General features: G+C 49.4%; 1 protein-coding gene across 1 annotated transcript in view; it reads right to left on the reverse strand.

The window, feature by feature from the left end:
• The window catches only part of ASTN2 (astrotactin 2), a gene marked incomplete at its 3' end in the record, with an annotated part of 830,851 nt that extends 823,119 nt beyond the window's left edge, over nucleotides 1-7,732 (reverse strand). Inside the window, exon 1 of the mRNA XM_081066707.1 lies at nucleotides 7,199-7,732. Within this exon, the coding sequence (XP_080922833.1) occupies nucleotides 7,199-7,631 (433 nt within the window). The 5' untranslated portion in view covers nucleotides 7,632-7,732. The remainder of the gene's footprint in view (nucleotides 1-7,198) is intronic.
• Nucleotides 7,733-16,441: the final 8,709 nt, after the last annotated feature.

Here is a 16,441-nt window from a genome sequence, read left to right on the forward strand (position 1 = left end):
AGTGTCGAGGCCCAGAATATTCAAATCCAGAATGAAGAGGTCAGGAAAGACTTCCAAGATAAGTTGACATTTCAGTTCAGCCTTGAAAGGAAAGAAGGGATTTCCCAGGGGTGGTGGGGCAGAGTTATAGAACAAGAAAGAAGAATTCTCAGTAGACAGAGAGGCTGGGCAGAGTCTGATCATGGACCTTGCGCAGCAATAAGGTGCTTGAACTTTATACTAAGAACTACGGGGAAACGGGGAGATGTTTTAGGAGGGGTAGTCATGATCATATCCATTCTTTTCATGACATCACTCTGTAGGCAAGTACCAATGATGGATTAGACGATCAGGCGACAGGCAGACAGACAGACCAGTGAGGTGACCGCTGGAATCTTAGTAGAGAGAAGTGCTGAGGTCTGACCGGCCAGGGAATGTGCCAATGGGGACGGAGAAATGTTTCCTCTTCATGGTTCAAATCCTAACAGTTTAGAACATATGGCATCTTGGTCAATTTTTGACTCACAGACTGAGCTGTTTGCACATTCTAGTGTGCTTGGAAGGAAGCTACCAATATTTCAGTCCTGAGTCTGACATTGTGTTGTCCCCACTGCCCCCGCCCTCCACTCCAAATGGAAATCTGAATGGGGGTTGTTGTCCAAAAGAACTACAGACAAGCAGCCAGTGGGTGAGAGGGGAGAAGAGAGCCAGTCCTGCCAAGCACTGCTGCCTGCCTCCTTCTGGGGCACAAAGGCCGCTCTGCCAGAAGGAAAGGAAAACCAGATCTCTTGCTATAGTTAATCTTCTGTTGCCACTAGCTGGTCAGTGTGAGAACTTGGGAAAGGATCAGCGTCCTCAAAGTTCAATCCGACTCTTTCTTTCCTCACCTGGAAAAGAGCAGGCTTCTTCGGCTCAGCCCCCATAGGCCACTTGTGAAAGGCAATGAGGGCTCCTCCCCCACATCCCCAGAACCAAACCCAGAAGCCCAGGTTCTCAGGAGAGATTGGAGCCAAGCAGCTGGATATTCAGGCAGCAGAACCCATTCAGTTACCCTAGGGGTATTTTTCTCCTGAGATTCTGAGGCTTTGTGTCTTTTGATTTGATTGGGATTTTTTGCAGGCAGAGGAGGAGAGAGCAGTGCATTTGAGGAGGTTCAACTGAGGTGCATACACTGAGATGTGTTTAAACCCAGAGCCGCGTGTTAGTAGTCCGGTGTTGTGATGGGAAAAAGCAAGGAGTGGGATTCAAGATCACCGTGGTGAAGTGTGAACGGCTGGTCCTTAAGTGGGTTTCGTCCACTGTCTGAGCCCCAGTATTACCACATAAAATGAGGGGTGGATTCAGTGCGCTCCAACAGTCTGTGATATTGTGAGTCCCTCAATGTTGATAGTCGTGGGAATAGTTTTCACGACTGCACCCAAAAAAATCCCTGTCAGTGTACATCCTTCTCTCCCGCCAGCAGTGTTCACACTGTCCTAGGCAGCCAAACACCAGGTTACAGCAGAGCAAGTAGAAACAGGCGGCTTGGCTTGCCAGGCGCCTAGTCAGACCTACTGCTGGACCTGCTGTAAATAAAAATTATAGAACCAGCTTATGGCCTGAGGGCCTCGTTCAGGAAAACCATCAAGCTCCATGTCACACCAAAGCTTGCCGAGCTATGCTGTGTCGGCTCGTGTCACTGACCCCCAGAAACAGCAAATCTGGTTGGCCCTGAGCAAACTTCAGCCTCTCTAATACAGCGGAAACAAATCCTCCTCTCTCCCTACCCCACTTCCCTCTCAGGAATACAGTACTTTCTGAGGGCAGGGCATCTCTCTCACTGCACTGAGTATTAAATAGGTTTCATCAGATTTGGGCTGGCTAAGGGGTGGGGATGGACGGAGGGACGTGAGGGAAAAGGGGGAAAAGACTCCTGTCAGAGACTACTGAACACCCCTCTCCCCACTCCCAGGAGCCTGGAACAGTAGGACAGGACAGGACCTTGACGTTTCAGGGCTACTCAGATGCTGACTCTAGTGATAATGGCCCTGGTGTCCACATGAGGAAACAACGTACTGTTTTGTTTTAATCTAGCTTTGTTTGAAAACATCAAATACATCAAACTCCCCCTCTTATCCACCCCAGAATCTCTCTCTCTCTCTTTCACACATACAGTAGAAACACAGGTACTGATTTTAATGAATATTCTGTGGTAAGAAATCCCTTCAGAAAACCCAGCTTACTGTTTGTATCGGTTCTTCCTTCCTCTTAATAACTACCATCAACCTGCACAATCAAACCAGAAACCGAAACGGGCAGATAGCTTCAGTGGCTCCCAGCGCTAGGTCCTTTCTCCAAATGCCAGCCCAAAGCTGTGTAGTCTCTGCTTGAAGGCTTTCTCCCATGGATCCTACCCTCCATCAGGGGTCAGAATGCAGGGTTGTTGGACAGCTCCCGGGGACACACCCTCCTGGGCTTGAACTCGATCCCCTTAGTGTCTGCAGCTTTAAACATTCCTTAGAACCAGGCAGGCGAAAACACCTTCATCATTCCCTGTTGACATTTGAAGGCTTTTGTGGACTGTTTTTCTGAGGCTAAACTCCCTGCTGTTAACAACCCTCTGACCAGTCTCCTGGTCCCTCCTTCCAGAGGTTTTTCTCTTTTGGTATTCATTTTTGTCATTGCAGAGCTGACTAAGTTAGCATTTCAGACTGTGCCTTTCTCTTCCGTGCAGGCCAATCAGCTTCCTGCAAAGAGCCTTCCTTTGGGACAGATCTTCAGGACACTGCCAGATCGCCTCACACAGGTGTACTGAAGACATAGTGCGGGATGGTGTTTCTTTCTTCACGTGCCCTTCCCCAAATACAGAGCACACACCTCCCCTGCATGATTTATGTGACAAGGCAAGTTCTTAAGACATTCTGACAAGGAAGGGGTATGCTATTTTCTGTCTTTCTCCCCCTTCTGCTGAATCGAGGCTGGCAGTAAACAGTCTAGCTCGGCCACCAGGAAGCGCAGGAAGAAGGAAGTCACTGCCCTACCTGCGGACATGAAAGCGAAATCCACATGCAAACTCCAGGGCTGCCTGGGGGCAGATGAGGACTGAGTGATGTGCAGGTTCACCTCAGAAGCCCTGCACTGGCAGTTTCTCCTGTGCAAGCTCTTTCTTTTCAATCAGTCCTTCCCAACACCCCCATGTCACCAGCAAAGGAAAGAAGCCAGTAAGAAGCGAGAGGAGCTCATCAGAGTGACGGAATGGGTCAGGGCACTTCAAGTTCATATGATCTTTACATCCAAGGATTATTTTAGGGCTCATCTACCCACTCATATCATAGCACAAAGAACGGAAGCTCTAGGAGATGCGTGACTTATTCAAGGTCACTCTGGACCAGAGCTGAGATTCCAGATCCTAAGCAACTTGAAGTTCCCGAGCCGTGTTGGAGCACTCGACTTATCTTCCAGTGTATTGTCCAAGCCCTAGCTCCAGTTTTATCCTATCCAGGAAGGATGCCTAGCCTTCTCCCAGTCTGTCTTCCCTCCCTGATGTCACTGAATGTGTCATCTCCATCACTGGTTAGCACCAGTAAATACAGTGCCCTTTGACGTTCCATGAGTCATAGAACTTTGAGCTGGTAGGGTCACTGGGGGTCATTTAACTCCTGTTCCCCTTCAAACTCTCATACTTCAGCTCACCCCTGTAGCTGAAGTTCCTTTACAGAAATGTTCTTGTTGTGTTGATGAATTGTTAGCTTTCTCTCCAGAACCCAGCGCCATGCCCTGCATACACGTATAACCAGCCCCTCAATGTATATGTGGCTCAGGATGGCTATTTAGCAATCACCAAAAATGTAGGTGTACAGTAAACTGAGATTCCCGTTCTGCCAAGTCTGCCATTTAGTCACAGTCTGACCTTGGATTCGGTACCCGGCCTCCCTACAAATGTTTCCTAACCTGTAAAATGGCAATAACAGCAGTGCGCAGTAGATATATGTTATGTGAATTAACAGTAAAAGACAAGAGGAAAGCTCTTAGCACCACATTACGGGTTCAAGAACTCTTTGCTATCCCTTGATCACTTTCAGGGAAACTTACTTTGTCAATGCCATTGACTTATAATCAGATTCTAAAGAAGAACCCCAGACAAAGAAGCCTGGGGAATCTTTCACCTCTGAGGGAAACCTCCAACTACATAAAGCAGGCTGGAACATGATGGGAAAAGTAGAAATATGAAGAGAGAAAAAGACCGGAAGAAAAGTCATTTAAGTCTGGGCAGGACCAATAATACAGCCAATAACTCAAACAACAGAGGCAGAATGGAGGGAGACAGGGCCAGGTATGTAGGAGACTCTTGTGAAAGAGGATGGTAGGCAGTGTGGGAAAACTACCTTGAGTTCCTCCAGTTGGAGTCAGTAAAATGGGGATTCTATCTTTTATTTGTCCAATCACCCCTTTAATGCCAGGTTATATTTTACCACCACCAACTCTGGGCCCACAACACACAGCATGGCCTGAGGGCTTTGGCAGACACCATCACCCCCTAGCGGTGGCTCACACACCCCACTATTGGCAGAATTTGGCATGCACTGACATTGCACGCCCAGATGTGGCATGTGCCATCTCCAAAACCTTCACACAGGCGAATTAGTAATGAAAGACTCACCCAACCCACCAGACACAAACACTCAGCTTTTAAACAAAGGGTGTTTAAAAGGTCTGGGGATGGGATGATGGGAGGGGGAAAGATACAGCCATAAATGGCACCCCCAACAGGCAGCAGCCCTCATTTCCAGCCAGCTTAGCGCTCCTGCAGCTCACTGTGCACTCCGTGTTTACATGCAAACAGTAGAAGACCAACACAAATAAAAAGCCCACGTCTCCCTACACAGCTCCTGCTATACTAGGCCATCTGGTGACTACCTCGCTAGCCAAATCCCTGGGGGGCGGGCGCCTTGAGCTGCCAGTCCAGGGCGCTGCAGGGAGGCAAAGAAGGCGGGGAAATCAATTCCTACATGCCTCCAAAAGGTCTCAGAGCTGCCAAGGAGAAGAGTACCCAGCCACTCCACAGCAGGCAGTCTCCAGCGGCCAGGCTCAGCCGCCTTGCATCAGAGAAGGCAGAAGGTTCCAAAAGGAGAGTGCCAGGAAACTCTAGAGCTAACTCATGGGTCCTGCCTGGGATAATCGAGACTTCCAGCTCCTCACTTAGCTCCACACTCAGCTTGCCCAGCACGCTCCCCAACACCCATTCCCTCTTGAGAGCCAAAGTTTAAAAAGGCAGAGATTGCCAGCTCTAGGAATTGGGGGCAACTCCTATAGTTGGCTGGACTGGGTCCCATACATACTTGGGGAACTGGAATACCCTGGGGCCCTTGCTTCCAAGTAACACTAAACCCCCAAACATCCCCTTTCCCCCCTTATTTGACCAGTCATTTAAGGGGATTCCCACTCCTGACCTCCCCGGGGACTCTGGAGTAGAGATCTGGAATGGAGGAGGAAGGTTGGAATTGGAAGTGGGGTGGAGGGATACCCTCAGTGTTTCCCAAAGGACCCTGCCCTTGGGGAGGCTGCAGGAGTTAGCCCTGAGTCCAAGGTTAGTTCTTCACCCAAAGGAACCCCATCTCCACCGTCATCCCCTTCCATAGGAATGGGCAGCCCCACAGGTGCACCTGCGTGTCCTGCATGTGTGTAGGCTAGAGTGTGTGTGTCGCACTGCCAGATGCGCTGCTGTGGGAAGTCCCCTGGAAAACCTGCAAGGCGCTGTGCTCTCCTGCCTTGCCTCCAGGAAAGCTCAGCGTGCTCCAGTTACAGCCAGCTGGGGAGAGCCCAAGGGCCAGACACCAGAGGGCCTGGCACGTGCGTGCTCAAATCTCCCCAGGCAGCCAGCATGAAAAGGAAGGGGGGGGGCACAAAAAATACATTAAAAAATATTATGGCTCCCAGGAGAGAGGAGTCTGGTCCACTGATTACTCTTCAGGGCTTCTCGGACGAACAAAGACTTATCCTAAGAGGTTCAAGCCCAGACTCTGAAGGCGCTGACCAAGAAGGCTCATCACCCCGGAGATGCCGGAGCTGAACTGTATCCAAGAAGTCAAGGATGAGGAAGAAGGGCGGGGGAGTCTCCCAGCAGCGAGCCCCCATGCCTCCCAGGCGCTGTTGTTGACCAGGCTCTGACAACCAATCGCGCCCCGCGCCCCCAAGAGGGGAGGAGAGAGCCAGCGATCAGCGAGCGCGGGAGAGCTAAGGGGGAACAACATTTTTGTACACGCTCTCCGAGATAATTAAGCTATCAATTACCCGGGTGGGAAATCAGCTGCGCTTCCCACAGCTCCTCGGAAGGGCCGACTCCTCCGGGATTCTTGCTGGGAACCAGCAGGCAGCAAGCTGCTGGCGAACTTTCTGATTAACTTTTCCATTTGAGCCCCCACCCCCGGCCTCACCACCACCCTATCCTTCCCCCTTCCATTTTCTAGCTTTAAGTTATTATTATTATTAGCCTGTGACTGAGATTGGAGCACAAACCTGCTGGCCGCTGGGGGTGGAAGGGGTGGGGGGTGTAGAAAGGCGAATGCACAGCAGGGGTGGGCAGGGGTTAGAATTCTGAAAGCGGAGACCTTGGGCACAGAATCCCAGTCCTCAAAAATCACTCGACCCTCCCCTGCCCCACTTCACAGATGGCCAAAACTGAGGCCCAGAAAGGGGAAGAGACTCGGCCAAGGTCACCCAACCCTTTCGGAAGCCGAGTTGATGCGGACGGGGTGATTCCACACGGAGCTTCTCCGCTGGGATTCTCGAGAAAACCTATCCGGAGGAGCAGAGCCAACAACTCCGACGCGCGGGCGAAGGGGCGGTAACGGCGGCGGCAGAGACCGTGCCGGGAGGAGCAATGGGCGGCCGGCTGCGCACGCGGCTCCGGAGCGGCGGACGTACCCGGCCCTTAGTTCCAACGCACTCAGAGATCTGGGGTCTCGGGCGACGGGGACAGGCAGTGGCAGAGATCAACGTGTGCACGAAGCGACTGAGGGACAGGTCCCCACTGCGGAAGGGCTGGCACGCCCCCGGGCTCCCGCCACGCGCTTCCGGGACCTCCTAACGCGCAGTCCTTTCCAACCACCTGTGCGCCCTCGGGGCCCCTCCGCGGCCCTCCGCACACTCCGCGGGGGGCAGCCCGGGGCGGGGCTCCGCAGGGCGCCCCCACGCGTCCGACTCCACCGAGGGGCTCGCGCGTGCCGGCGCCCGGACTTACCCAGAGTGAAGAAGGGCAGCTCGGTGTTGTCCAGGTCGTCCTGGACCGCGATGCGCCCCGGCAGCTCGTTACGCACAAAGAGCAGGAGGCGCGACTCGGCGGCGGCGCCCGCGGAGCTGGCGGAGCCCGGGGCCGCGGCGGCCGCCGCTCCAGCCCCGCTCCCAGTCCCGGCCCCGCTTCGGGCGCCGCTCCAGGCGATGTCGCTGTCCCGCAGGGCGGGCAGTGTGGACACGGTGACGGTCTTGAGCCGGCAGGGGCTGTCGGGCTCCCGCGCGGCGGTGGCGGTGGCGCCGGCCAGCAGCGGCGGCGGCGGCAGCAGGAGCAGGAGCAGCAGCAGCGGCGGCGGCGGCGGCGCCGGGTGGAAGCCGAGCCTCAGCCGCCCCCAGAGCCCCGAGCTGGGGCCCGGGCTGCGCCGGGCGCCGGCGGCGGCCATGGCGGGAGGGGCTGCGGTGCTGCGAGCCGCGGCCGCGGCGGGGAAGCAGGAGGACGGAGCTGCGGACGCCGGAGCGAAGCCGGACGCCGGAGCGAAGGAGCCGTGGGAGCCGCTCGCCAGCAGCCCCCAGCTCGCGGCTCCGCCTCCCGTTCGGCCCCGGACCGCCCCCCCGCGCCGCCTTCCCGGGCTCGCCGCCCGGCCCTTCTCTGGCTCCCCCCGCAGACCCCGAGCGTTTCGGAGGCTCCGCCCGGCCTCGTGCAAATCCCAGGCGCCCCCCTCCTTTCCCAGGATCCCCCAATGCCGCTCGCAGTGTCCTTAGCCACACCACCCCTCTCCAAATTCCTAAAACGCAGGGACCCCCCTCAGGCTTCCCCTAACCCCCGGGCTCAACCCAGAAGCTGCACCTGGGGGCGCCTCCGCCCAGCCTGGCTCCAGGCCCCGCCTTCTTGGGGGTGGAGGGCTCTTCTGGGGGGCCAACACTTAACTTCGTCTCCCCACAATCCCAGTAACAAGTCTGTGTCCTTCTCTAGTCCCTGAAATAATCCCTTGTGGCTTCAGAGCCCCTCCCAAACCTACTGCCAACAACTCGTGCAATCATTCTCCCATTACCAGGACCCCACCTCTTCCCTCCACCCAGGCCTCCGCGGGTACACTAACCGCTAAGGGACCCAGAGGTGTCCAACTCCATCCTGCAGCCCTCACCCTCCCAAAATGCCTCAGCCAGGAGACTGGCCCCCTAGCTGCCGCCCTGCAATCCAGCCCACTCATGCGCTTTTATTTTGGATTCCTACTCCTAGCTTGGAGCGGCTCTACTTGGCTGCTTCTGCTCTCTGTGTGAAATTCCTGAAAAGGGTGCGAGATAGAGACTCTGTCTGCTTGGGGCTCCCACGTGGCTCCTGCTGACCCATTCCCAGAGGAAGAGTCTGTTCACCACTTCTTCACCCCCAGTACTTCCCCTCCCAGAGTCAAGTTGAGCTGTAAACCTAGTCCTGAGACACGTAGCAGCCCTTGGCCTTCAGCTGATTCTGCCTATGACACACATACCTGGTATCCTCCAAGGAACTATCACATCTGCAGGGATCCAGGCTGGAGCAAGCCCCCTTCTCCACTCCCCTATTTGTCTTCATCTTTCCTCTCTCCGTTCTCTTTCATCTCACCACTCATTTCCTTCTTCCTCATCTTGACTTTAATCTTATAAATGCTTCCTCCCTATAATTTGTGAGCCATTTCCCATCTGTCTGTATTGCTTGCCCATCTACACCTTTTGTGCGGTCTCTGCATTAACCCCTCTCTTCTTAGTTCTTCCCTCTTCTGCCTCTTGTCGCCTTTCTACCTTTAACCCTTAAGTGAATTGCCTTTTTCCCTCTCCCATCACATTTTATTCACTTTTTTATGACTTTGGATAAAGGCAGAGGACTGAAAAGAAGGCAATATCAAAGCCTGTTTTGTGGCCTTGGACTTAATGTTTCAGAAGTATTCTCCAAGTGCTAATCATGTGTGTGTGTGTATATATATATATATATATATATATATATATATATATATATATATATATATTAGCTTTTATACACAATCATAATCCAATGAGATGGACATTATGACTCCCATTTTCCAGATGAGAAAACTGAAATCAGAAGGTCAGGGAAGTGAAGGGACTTCCCAAGGTCACACCACTCAAGAGCAGAAGAGGTGAGATTTGAACTCCAGACTTCAAAGCCTTGGCTCTTTCTATTAAATCACACCGTCCTCGGTGACCTTGGAGAAGCCCACCTAGCAAAGATGTGTAAGGCACATCTGCATGAGCACATCTGGGTCTGTTTCAGCTCTGAGGTTTATATGGTACGCGTCTCCTGTCTCAGTTTACTAATCTGTGAACTTGGGGGGTAGGGGAGGATCTGGCCTTTCAAGTCCTCTTTCATTCATCTCCTGCCTCTCTGATGCCTGCTTCAGTTCATTTACTCCTCCAAAATATGTCACCCTGCCTCCCTCAGTCTCTCCTTTGTACCCTTACAATCCGCCACTATCCTCTGCAATGGGGCTTTCTGATTCTCTATGCCCCTTTCTTCAAATATGCTGACATAGTCCATTTATAGAAGTGCATACCAGGAAAAAAGGGCTCCCTTATGTAAGGCAGAGTCTGTGCAAGTCCTTCATGGACCTCTGGTACAAAGGCCTGTCGAATGCTACCAACACTTTCATTCATTCATTCACCACCAAATATCCAGGGTTCCTACCAGGCACTACATGGGGATGCAGTGAGGGATAAACACAGCTCCTGCCCTTGGAGAACTTAAAATGATGGGGGTGCGGGAGGGATGAAACAGGCACAGAAATACCTCAGATACCAGGCAGGCAGGCAGGCAGGCAGACGCACAAACATGTCGTTCTTTTTTGAGTGCTTTGAAACTTATGTTTGGAGAAATCAAAGAAAGCTTCCCAGAGGAGGTGACATTGGAGTTTAGTCATGAAGAACCAGTAGCATGGGGGTGGACATTCCAGGTTAAAGCTGGCATTTGGGATTCTTTGCAACTACTCAGCATTTGAATGAATCCCTTTCCTACCTCAGAGGGTGCTTCATTCTCTGAGGCACAGCCTACCTCCCATGAAGAAGCTAAAATTTCTAGACACTTTCTCAGCCTCCACTGCAGTTAGGACTTAGGCACATAACTCAGGATTCACCAGTCAGATTCACCCACCCCAGATGCAGGGAAGGAAGCTGGAATCAGGCAGAATCCACTTGGGGACCAAAGTGGCAACTGTTGGGGCAGTCACTGCTAGCGGGCAGTTCCGTCCGGGTTTCACTGCTAGTGAACATGGTTCTTACAGCACTACTCAGAGCCCAGAGTCACTGGTCTCAAGAGTGTGAATTATCCTATTTATGCCCGGCTGCAGCTGCAACAATAAGATCGCCACCAGCCAGTTCTCTGCTGTGATTTGGTGCAGTGCTCTCTGCTCCATGGACTCTAAGCCCAGATCCCATGCCCTCCTAGAGATTCTAAGTAACCTGAGATCACTTTACTGAATTCTGTTTCTGTTTAAATTATCCAGGATCGGCATTTGTTGCTTGCAACTAAGACACCTGCTTGAGAACAAAGAATGTGGAACAAATGGAGGGCAGAGAGGGCAAAGCATATGAAGGGAAGTGAAAGAAGTTCAGTGAGTGGGAGAGGGAGTGATTGAAGACAAGACAGAAAAGGCAGGCAAGAAATTCATTGTTCATTTTGAGGAGGACCAGCTTTACCTAGTGTTGAATCTGTAATGACCGCAGGAAAATAACTCATATTGTGAATGCATATTTTGCTACTTCAAAATTTTACATAATATATCAATGAATGGTGGTAATTTCTGCCTTCTGGCAGCAGCAGGGCTCCAGAAATAATTATGCAAAGCGTGTAACATAGTAGGTGCTCAATAATTTATAAGGGCTGCTGAGATTCATAGTCCCAGCAACACCTGGAGTAAGGCTTGTTATCCCCATTTGATGGATGTGTTGTTTGAGGTTCAGGAAAGCTAATACACCTCACTCTAACCGTGTGGTTATCAAGAGGTGCAGCACACGTGTGTCTGACTCTGAAATCTTGGCTCCATCTGCCACAACATGACACCTGCCTGCTCTACCCTCCCACACCGGTGCCCAATACCCTGGGACTTCCCTATTCCTACTGTCATGCCCTGTCCTGGGAGCAGGGGCACCGTTCTTCTTCCCTCAGCTTCTCTCTCCCCTTCTCCTTTCCTCTTCACTCAGTCTCATTTCATTATTGATTTCATTAGTTACATTTCATTATTGATATAATTTATTCCCCTCTAGGGTGCCCTTTGTGCCCCCTTCTCTGACTTCAGGGATCTGAAATTCCTTTCCATTCCTTTCGAACTCCTTCCCACTCCTCGGAGCAAATGTTTCCTCGTGCTTCATCTTTCATCTTTCTTATTTGTCTTTCTAGGGAGTTTTGCAACGTTGTTTTTTTCTTTCCTCCACCATCCATTCTTCATACTCTATCCTTTTTTCTGAAAATTCCTTCTATTCCTCCCACTTGACTGAGGCAGCCTAGTGTAGCTGAAAAAGCTGGGATTCCGGAGGCCAACAGGCCTGGGTTTAGATATCATCTTTGCTATTTACCTACTGAAGTCAAGTCACTCAGAAATGCCCCTATTAGACCTTTCATCTTCTCATCTGTGAAATGGGGGTCGTAGTACCTGCCTGATAGGAGCATTATCGGAATTAAATGAAGTCACATGTATGAAAACATATAGCCTGTATTAGATTCTCATTAATGTTACAAGTAAATGCAAACATTTTAAGGTGTCTCACTCCCTGTTTTCCAGTCCAGCCTCATGTTACAGCACCACCACTCTGTTCCAGCCGTATCCATCTCTTTTCTGTTCTTGTTGCCCCAGTGTTTTCACACAGCCTCTTCCTTCTGCCCGGACGGATCTCCATCCAGGACTTTACCTCACTGCCTGTTACTTATCAACAAGTCTTGGCTATGAAAGCACTTTCCCTGAGATGCCTAACCACCCAGTGTAAACTAGCCCCACTCTATTTCCCCTGTTATATCCTTTCGTGTCTCCTTACATATTAGAAATCGCACACATTACATATTTTAATACTTATCCCTTTATAAAGTATTTCCTTGATGGGTCTTCCCCACTAGGCTAGGAACGCCGAGAGATCCAAGAAGACCCGTGTCTTGGTTACTACCACGTTCATATAAACAAGCACTGTGACTCCCATAGGGTACAGACAGAAAATAATTACTGTCAATGGATGATCACTGATTTATTGAATTTTTACTTCAAGAAACGTATAGACTAGACCCTAGCTGTAATTCTGCAGTGAAAAAAACTGGCTATCCTTTTGGTGTGCTACAATGGGTGCATTATCCTCTCTCTGTCCATCTGTCTGTCCCTCCTTCCTCCCCTCCCTCCCTCCTTTGTTTTCTCCCTTCACAGCTTTCCGTGATTCAAGTAATTTTTTTGTAACAGTCTTTCTTCTTCAAGCCTCAAGATGATCTCTGGAACACAAACTCCAATTCAGAAAGAGCTTGCTATCTCTGGCTTCATCTCTACTCTATCTAAGCTCAATCTTCCATCAATCCTTTTCATACCCACAAATCTCCACCATTTGTTTTCCCTTGTTTTAATCATTGCCCTCTCTGTAACTCACATCGTCCTTTTAATCCTGCCCGGCTCCCTGCAGCACCGTGACTCCATTCATCACCCAGCGTATTGTTTCCTTTCCTTCCCTTCAGCCACCTTCCCCCAGATACTCTTTTGTCTTCGTTCTGCCAACCCCTCAGCATCTTGATCCATGCAAAGCTCATCTCCATCAATTGGTATAGGATCGATTACAAAATGAAGGTCAATCCTGAAGCTTTTCATTTTATTGTTGATGTGTCCCAAACAGATCACTGTAAATATATCTATTGTGGCTATCTATTTCTTTGACTCAGAAACTTCTCTTTGATAGATTTCCTCTATCACTTGCTAGTTGGCTAATTTTTGGTGATTCACAACGTCTCTGAGCCTTCACTTCTTTTCCTATAACGGGGTAATGGGAAGGGTGAATGAGCCAGCAGATATAAATGGAAGCACACAGTCCTCTCTGGCACATAGTCAGTCCTCAGTAACAGTAGCTTGATTCTGCCTCCAAATGTCTATTTATTTGGTCCTTCTGTGACCTCTGACTCTTTGCTTCCAACTCGCCATTCCTCATTTCCCTTTTCAGAACATTTCCACTATATCCCATTTAGAGCCAACTTTTACCATTGTCTCTAACTTCTCTTTCGTGAAAAATGAAAGAATATTTTAATCACCGTTGTCTTTCTTCATTTGTACTTGCGTCTGTTTGACTGATTTCTGCTTCAACCCAGTACTTCTCTGACTCTTTCCCTTAACAATTCTCAAATTTATTATCTTTCTTCTCCAGCTCATACTTCTTACAACCTCCCGCTTTCCCTGTCCCCGGTCCTCTAAATCAACCCCTTCTTGTTCCGTGATTTACTGTAGTCGTTTCATATCCTTCTTACACCATCCAGTCAAAATCCTCCCAGTACTCCTTGAAAGTGTCTCTCTCTCTCTTTTCTCATTCATTCCTTTGCACTCATCTTTAATTCATCCCCATCATTCATTTGCTTGTGCCCATATCTCTGTACTTCTTTGCCTAGTTAATCATTTGACCTGTTCTTGCTTCCTTCCTACTTTGTTACACTCGTCATCTTTCATCATTAACACATATTAGTGGGGATGTTCGTTTGGATCTACATCTCCTGCTGTATTTTCAGGATCCTCTTTCTGGGTCCCATTTGCTCCTCCTGGCCGGAATCTTTTCTCTCTGATATCCTGCTTTAGTTTTTTAAAAAAAGCTCTGCAGTATCTGCTCTATATTTATTCAAGTTGTACTGCTAATCTGGTGCATCGGAATGTATATGACTAATAAATAGTGTAAGCTTTATTCTCTGTTACAGAGTACTACGTCATTTTCCTTTCTGCATCACATTATTTGTATTATTACAGTTTGAACCGGTAAAGGTGACGTCAGCATAGAGTGACTATTTTTACAATATTTCCTGGATGTCTAGTATGAGCTAGACACCAAACACATTTTCTTATTTAATTCTCATCACCACCTGTGAGGTTGGAATTTTTAACCCATGGGAAGATTCGGGAACACAGAAAATGTATGACCTGCAAGACGCTGGGCAACCTCCATCTAATAAAGTCCTTAATTTTTTGGGTTTAAATTCGAAACTGGCTCGCAACCATGGAGGGCAAGGAGAGATCCAAGAAAGAGGTGGCCTCTTGGTATGTGGCAGGTTGAACAAGCAGGGGAACTTATGAGGCTTGTCTTGGGCAACCACAAGATGAGTAGATCTCGGCATCTGCCTACCAGAATCTTAAGAGTTCCTACAGAGGCCTTAACAGGGCGCATTCGCGTGTACCTTCCAGAGGGTTTCAATGCCACATTACTCTCTCAAGGTTGCGTCCTTGAAATGGTTCAGGCTACGGGAACGGTGGGTGGAATGTACGTTTCAAGGACAGGAAAGGGGGTAAAGAACCTCTGATTGCCAATTGCCCCTGTCCAGCACGAGGGTCAACCAGTGGCCACCTCCTCTCGAAGACCTCCCCCAAGGGTACTCTATAGTAAGGGTTAAGAGTTTCCATACTTTTGTAACCTGGAAGATGACGACCACTTTGCTGAAGTGCTATTCAATATCACGCTAATTATATTTTCCACAGGGACAGAAATCCTGTCAACCTTGTTCCATGGTGTCTGCCCTGTGTTAAGCCACCAGCGATGAATGAATGAATGAATGAATGAATGAATGAATGAATACATGTTAAAAACACGATCTCTTGCATAAGACAACACTGGTTTTGAATTTCAGCTCTGCCATTGAAACCTGTGTGACCTTGGACATTGTAGGGAGAGAGCAGATACCTTCTTCCTGTCTGTATCTCAAAGTTTTGAAGCATACTGTTGTATGCATGTTGTTTTTGATTTTTAAATAGTATCATTTATCAACCTTTAGAGCCAGGCAAACCAGGGCTCAAATCCCAGCTTTCCTAGTTGCGAGCTTTACTTATCTGACGGGTTAGGCAAGTTAGTTACCTCATCAAGCATCATTCTTCTCCTATCAAATGGGAATGGTCCAATCTCTCTATTCTACTGAAGGGCAGGTACCAGTGTGGTTGATGAGCTGTGGTGAAACCCCAAGACTGCCTGCTTTTCAAGCACATGTTATTACAGCAGGGGTCTCATTGCCCTGACTCCCAACTCCTTTCCCTCCTTTCACTGTGTCTCTCACTAGCTTAAAGAGCTCTATGTTGACGTAACCCCCAGGGCCTTGCTCAGAAGTGTCTCAGAGCAGCAGAGGACATCCCCCACTCCTGACCCACTTTCCAGGCGATACTTGATGACTATTGTATGAGAATCTGCACACTCAGCAAGTCTGGGATTCTGCAGCCTCCCGATGTCTCCTGGAGGCCCAGCTGCACGCCATCTCATTCTAGAGAGGCTTTCAGCAAAATCTACTGGAAGCCCTTCTTCCTAGCTATGGACACTATATAGAATACATATGGAATTTTATTGTTGTTGTTGTTGTTGTTGTTAACTGAGGCCCTGGTCTACAGAGGGAAAAGAAATATTTAAACTGAGAAAAAAAACAAAACACCTTGCTTCTTCCTTCATTCCTTCCTCCCTTCTTGCCTTCTTTGCTCCTCCCCTCCCTTTCCTCCTCTCATCTCTCCTTCGTGGAATCCTATGGAATACTATGCTCCAGGAATAGGGCTACAGTGAGGAACAAGATGAAAATGGTCCCTGGACTCATGGGGCTTACAGCGTAGTCAATAGAGAGACAAAAACAAATGATCAAAAGTGAACACATGGGAGAAGGAAATGGGGAGCTGCTATGCAACAGGTATAAAGTTCCAGTTATCAGGATGAGTACTACACTTGATCTTAGCCAAAAGGCCGAGAAGCGATCAGTTATCAGGATGAGTAAGTTCTAGGAGCTGCATTCCCACACAGATCTATCGTGCTCAGAGTTAACTATACTGTACTGTGCACTTAAACATTTTTAAATCTCGTATTAGCTGTCCTCACTACAATAAAAAAGAGAATATATGACTGAACGTTTTCAAATGTTCTGTGATGGAAAAGAATATTGTTCTATGAAGTAGAACACTGAGAGCAGTATGAATTTATACTTGAGGACCAGGTGAGGCCTCTCTGAAAATGTGGCAATTAATTAGAAACGAAAGAGGATGAACAAAGTTGTTATTTGGGGGGTGGGAGGTGAGAGCGGTGGCGG

Source organism: Rhinolophus hipposideros (assembly GCF_964194185.1).
Source record: "Rhinolophus hipposideros genome assembly, chromosome: 11".
Classification (NCBI taxonomy): Eukaryota; Metazoa; Chordata; class Mammalia; order Chiroptera; family Rhinolophidae; genus Rhinolophus; species Rhinolophus hipposideros.